The 6319-nt window shown below is 30.6% G+C and overlaps 1 protein-coding gene across 2 annotated transcripts; it reads left to right on the top strand.

The window, feature by feature from the left end:
* The first annotated feature begins 1172 nt into the window (after positions 1-1172).
* LOC108487335 (cyclin-D3-3-like) lies at positions 1173-2976 on the top strand. Of its 2 annotated transcripts, none has more exons than XM_017791649.2 (4): positions 1173-1867; positions 1969-2170; positions 2323-2417; positions 2502-2976. In XM_017791649.2, exons 1-4 carry the CDS (start codon positions 1400-1402, stop codon positions 2781-2783), a joined length of 1047 nt encoding a protein of 348 aa, XP_017647138.1. In that variant the 5' UTR covers positions 1173-1399; the 3' UTR covers positions 2784-2976. The 2 variants fall into 2 exon arrangements, with proteins under 2 accessions (XP_017647138.1, XP_017647137.1); XM_017791648.2 differs by having other exon boundaries at positions 2287-2417.
* Positions 2977-6319: the final 3343 nt, after the last annotated feature.

The raw sequence follows: 6319 nt of genomic DNA, 5'->3' as shown, positions 1-6319 counted from the left end.
GAAAAAATTTCAAATCAAGTTAAGATGATAAAATATGATTTGTCAACTCAATTAATTCGAAATTTATTCATTCGATTCCGATTCGATTGGACGCTCACCCTAATTACATATTCATATATTACCTTTTTTATTTAAAACTTTAAATAAAGTTTCACTCCTAGTATTAAAATTTTTAATTTGAATAATTTTACTTTTTTTAATTATTTTGGTTTAAAGTTTCCAATATTTTCAGTGAGTTAATATACTTAATAAACTTATATTATATATTAATTAATCAAAATATTTAAAATGATGTATCTATATTTTAGTAATTTTAATATCTTTTAATTTTTATTAAATTATCTACTATGTTATAAATTTAATTACATATAGATATTATTTTGATGTTCTTAACAATTATTTCTTCTTCTCTTCATAATTCACATTTTTGTTATTGTTGCGTATGAATGGAAATAGATATCTCTCTATTACTTTTAAACTCATCGCTATATTAATTAATATCACACTCACAACTATTTTCAATTTCATCAAAGTCAATCTCATCACCAATGTTTTTTTTAGATTGGATTGGTGGACTAATTTGATTAGGCCACTGTTTCACCAATTCAACTGGTTTGATTAAAAACCTTATTAAAATTTTAAAGATAATAAAAATATTAAAAAAATCTAATTTAACCATTTTTTGCTAGGTTCAATCGGTCCGTACTGATTCTTGAATCAATCGATTCAAAAACCTTCTCCAAATCAATACTCCAATCGATTCTCAATCTAGCTGATTGATTTGGTACGATTCAAATAGCATTCTTCACCAATTATCCAAACCTTAGTTGGTAAGAGATTTTAAGATTTAAGGTTTTTGTAAAAATAAAATTAAGGGAAAGATTATTTATACTTGAGAGTTGGATATCCATAAGTATTTAAATCCCCTTCATTTATATTAGGTAGTAGGACAGTTTGCAATAAATATTAGATCAATATATAATGAAATGACCTTCGAACTCATGGATGTTGAAATTTATGGGTATATTTGTTCATAAAATTTTTGAAATCTGTAAAATTTAAATACCAAATTTTAATTTAAAAATTTTAAATATAGCTATTTAGGAAATAAAGTGAGGAAATTAAAATAACACATAATTAATAAGTGGATTTAGTTAAGCAAAGATCACGATTTTTTTTTAATATAATAAAAGAAAAGGAAAAAAGAAAATAGGAGGGGTAGAAGGGAGAAGCTTGAAAGGTTTCTCAGATAGAGCCCTTCAGTGATATACCCCAGAGACAAACAGTATTGAGGAAATTGCTGAAAGAAGTGAAAGAAACAAAGTGAGATTTAGATTTACTGTGTTAAATATGGCATTGTAATGAAAGGGGAATTCATTTTCTTCTTCTTTGAAAAGCAATGTCTCTGCAAGAAGAGATTCAGCAGATTCAAAGCCCACCATGGATTCTTGATGCGCTATGTTGTGAAGAAAATGGAAACAAAATATGTGGTGAAAGTGGAACAGTGAAAAAGGAGACGTTTTTACCTTTATTTCTTATTGAACATGATTTGTTCTGGGAAGATGATGAGTTAATCTCTTTAATGTCTAAAGAGAAAGAAACCCATCTTTGTTACAAAGATGTTAACTCAGATGAGTCTTTAGTTTTAGCTCGTAAAGATGCTTTGGAGTGGATTTTTAAGGTTAAAGCACACCATAGGTTCAATGCTTTGACCATAGTTCTTGCAGTGAATTACTTTGATAGGTTTTTTGCAAGCTTTAAGTTTCAAAAAGACAACCCATGGATGGGACAATTAGCTGCTGTCGCTTGTTTGTCTTTGGCTGCAAAGGTCGAGGAAACCCAAGTTCCACTTCTTTTAGACCTCCAAGTATGTGCTTCAATGTCTGATTACTGTAGTCCCAATTTCTTGTGTGTTCTTTTAGCTCTTAAAGATGGGTTTTTGTGATTTTTTTTCTTCTATTTATTTAGGTTGAGGAATCGAAATATGTGTTTGATTCGAAGACCATACAAAGAATGGAGCTTTTGGTGTTGTCGACTCTGAAATGGAGGATGAATCCCGTGACCCCAATTTCCTTCTTTGATCACATTACGAGGAGACTTGGATTGAGGACCCATTTGCATTGGGAATTCCTTCATAGTTGTGAGCATTTACTTCTCATTCTCATTGCTGGTAAGTTATAAAAAGAAATCATTTTTTCTCTGATTACTTGTTGTAAGAAGGAAATGAGACTTTTTAACCATTTCTATTAGTTCTATTATTAGATTTCTAATTCAATTTCGATCCAGATTCCAAGTTCATGCTTTATATTCCATCTATCTTAGCTGCGGCAACAATGCTTTATGTTATTAAAGAGATTGAACCATGCCATTATCTTGAATATCGAAAACAGCTTCTTAGAGTACTCAAGACATGTGAGGTTTGTATTTTGTAAACAACTACTTGCATAGACTACAATGGAACTTGATTTTGCATTGCTTAATTGTTTCATTCCTTTTAACAGGATGAAGTAGATGTGTGCTACGAGCTCGTGTCCAAGTTATTGGAAAGTGATTGCAAACAAAATGAAGCCAGAAAACGTAAGCATGGACAAATGCAAGGCAGTCCTGATGGTGTCATAGATGCATCATCTAGCTGGGGTAACTCAGATGATTTCTGGACTGCGATATCTTCGGTTTCATCATCACCGCAGCCAGTGTTCAAGAGGAGTAGATCAAAGGATCAGCAAATGCGGCTACCTTCGGTAAATCGTATGTTTGTCGATGTGCTTGATAGTCCTCGTTAATATTTCCTTGTCTTAATAACTAGTAGCATTAAAAATGTTATTATACAGTTCTTTTGAATTTTAGCGGCAGTATTTGTTCTGAATTTGCTATCAGTATGTGTTACATAGCTTAGAGATGGTCTGAGATCTGCTAAATTTTTTGACATTGGATGTCAGTTTTGAGTTTGCCAAACGAGTAAGAGATTAGTTTTTACTTCTTTTTTTCTTTTTTTTTTTCTTTTTCCGGGATTCCTCTACTTCACATGAATGCCTTTCTATGCTATGGTTTTGGATTCTTCTACTTCTGCTCGTTTCTCTTATTACCGTGATTATAGTAGAATTAAGATCAAGCTAGTCAACCTACATTGAAATGTGCCTTGAGCAAACCGATTTAGGTAGTCAACCTATATATGATTTGTGTCATTTTGAAGTTCGTTGTGGTATGTTCTTGGATTTGCGAATGTCCAGTACAGAAGATTGAGCTAGCTCGATACATAATAGTATATGTGAAAGTTCCAAGGCATAGAAATTATAATCATAGAGAGAAGTTTGAATGCAGTACAGATGGCTTTTCATTCTAATGTTCCCGATGGCAGCAGCGCTAGTTTGTGATTGCTTGGCTAATTGATCATGCATACTCTTTTAGACAATGGTAATAATCCGAATCATATTCAAACTACATTGATGAATATTAGCAATTTCGGGTTTGGTTTGGACTTGCATGATGAATATTAGCATGGGAAAGTGTTGTGAGAATTATCATATGGAATGCATTGAAAAAAAAAAAAAGGATCTGATGAAGATTAGAATCAGAAAATGTAGAGGGGATAAGTATGCATAAAGACAGAAAGGTCATGTTACTGAAATCTAGTAAAGTAAATTCGATTTTCTTTTGTGTTACGTTCTCCTGTATTAATTGAAGATGGATTCCATCGCACAATTCCAATAATTAATTGGCTTAATTGAATAATAATCTTCTAATTATATTCACTGTTAAAGTTTTAAGTATCTAATTTAAATATAAATTGAAAAAAAAGAGAATAATTAAATAAAAACTAAATTGAATTAAAAATATCATATTGTTCCCTTTCCTCCATCATTTAACCCCATTACAAGCAAACCTACGTCACCATTCAATAGCTGGTTTGAATATGAGTATTTCTTTAATTAAAGGGAAATTAACAAAAAAATCCAAAATCAAAATCCATTACCAGCAAACCTACACCACCATCCTTGGGCCTTTATATTATCATGCTTGGATTAGGAAATTCCAAAGCAAAAATAACATCTTTTTAAGTGTTGAAGTCTTTCAAATTTGTTGCATTAGATGGATATCTCATGTGTTTTGCTGTTGATAAAATAATTATAAGGATACAAAGTCAAGATTACGTAAATTAACATGTAATCCAAAACTAAAATGCTTTGAGACTTTTGGATATTTCTTTAAATTTAGGTATTTCAAAAAAATCAAAGAGCATTAAAGATTAAATATTATTCCTTTCTTGAAATTTCATCAAAAAAAAAGAAAAAAGAATGCATATGGTAAAGATATTAATCTCCGATTCAATTATTAAATAATTTTTTCCATTTTTTTTGTCGTTTGGCACGTTTCTCTATGCTCTTTGGCATGAACTCTGTTGTATAGCACGTTTACTTTTTGTTTAATTTCCTAATGTTGTAGGCCAATTTTAACCCATTTACATCAAAACCCAATTTAGCCTTACCTAACCTACCAAAATTAAACCTAAAACCCAAAATCTTAACTACCCAAAACCCAATTTACATCAAAACCCCAATGGCCCAAACCCTAAGCCCAAATCAAAATAAAAAACCCTAACCCACAACCTAAACTTTCCTCAACTAAATCCTAGCCTTTGCCACCACCAACTCCATTAGCCACACTTGCTCCACCACCAACTCCACTAGCCACACTTGCTCCTCTACTTACTCCACTAGCCACACTCCACCACCACTTGTACCTACAAATGAAGACATAAACAATAAAAAAATATTTTGTAAATGGCTATATAAGCCTTCTCATATTTTGTATTTAGGGGGAGAAGACGTTTTGGGGGAGAAAGTTATTGTAAAGGATTTTTAAGAGGTTTTTTGAGAGTAATCAAGGAGAAGAGTTATTGTAAAGGCTAGTTTTTGGAGAGAGTAGTTTTTTTGGAGATTAATCAAAGATCAAAGCAAAAGAGGTTTCTTCGTCTATTCTCGTTTTAAGTTCTTTGTTTGCTTATCATTTTTTCTTTCAATCTTATTTTGTTTCTTTTATCCGAAAGTAAAAATAAAAGGAGGAAGCTTATCTATTTTTATCGAAAAAGTTTTTTTTGAGGTCCCACTTTCATAGTGTGGTGATTGGATGAGATGTGGCCGTGGCGGTCCTAAGTGACGGACGGTGGTGGAAATCACCCACTCTCTCCCTCTCTCTTTTTTTTTGTTATTATTATATTTCTTAATATTATATTATATATATATTCTTTTAATATATTAGGTATATTCTAAATTCTATATTATGTATATATATATATTATACTATTTTATGTATATATCTTTAATACTATATTATTTATATATATATATATTTTACATGTTATCTTATGTATATATTTTAATTATATTATGTATGTATTTTTACACTATATTATGTACATATTTTTAATATTATCACGTATTTATTTTTTATATATGTACATATTTATGTAGTATTATTAATAGTATTATTTTAAACATCATTGTTATTTCTAATATATATATATATATATTATGTACACCTTTTATTTCTATTTTATTTTTTATTTGTCAATATTAATTATTATTATTCTAATATTTTGATATTTTAATATTTTATATTATTCACATCACTATTCGCATTTTTACAATAATATTCTTAGATTTTTTTACTATCATTTTAGAAACTTTTATATTTTAATTTTAAGAATAAGGCAATGTACCGATTTTAATATTAAGTCATTGATTTCATCGCTATGTTGGGTGAAGTTAGTCGGCCCGTGTTAAAAACGTAATATTCTTCTAAAAAACCAAAAACTTACAACTTCTCATTTCCTTCAATCGGATCACACTTAAATGTCAAATTGAATTCGTATTTTTGAAAATCAAGACAACACGTGTTTAATAAGATACCAATTTTGGGCGTCGCGAGGGTGCTAATACCTTCCTTGCGCGTAACCGACTCCTGAACCCAACGTTACTCTAGCTTTTGACGTAGACCTAAATTCGGCCTTCATTTTTGTGTAAGAATAAGTTTTCTTTTCTAAAAAAGGATGTTTATTAGGTGTCCGGTCACACCTAGAAAAAAGATCGGTGGCGACTCCCTTTTTTAATAAAATCGAAAGTCGATTTTTAAATTTTCAAATAATCGCCTTAATTAGCAACCGAAAGAGAAATTTTTACGTCGCTACACCTAATCTATGAGAGTTGGGTTGCTACGAGTCTGTAGTCAACGTTTGTGAGGAGTGATGGAAAATGATTTGGCAAATCTATCTCTGGGTGATGAGGAGGATGATACAATTTAACTGGGAGTAGAATCGGTG

The sequence above is a fragment of the Gossypium arboreum genome, chromosome 10, assembly GCF_025698485.1.
Source record: "Gossypium arboreum isolate Shixiya-1 chromosome 10, ASM2569848v2, whole genome shotgun sequence".
In the NCBI taxonomy this organism is placed as follows: domain Eukaryota; kingdom Viridiplantae; phylum Streptophyta; class Magnoliopsida; order Malvales; family Malvaceae; genus Gossypium; species Gossypium arboreum.
The sequence above is the reverse complement of the archived record's forward strand: the minus strand, read 5'-3'. Positions and strand labels throughout refer to the sequence as shown.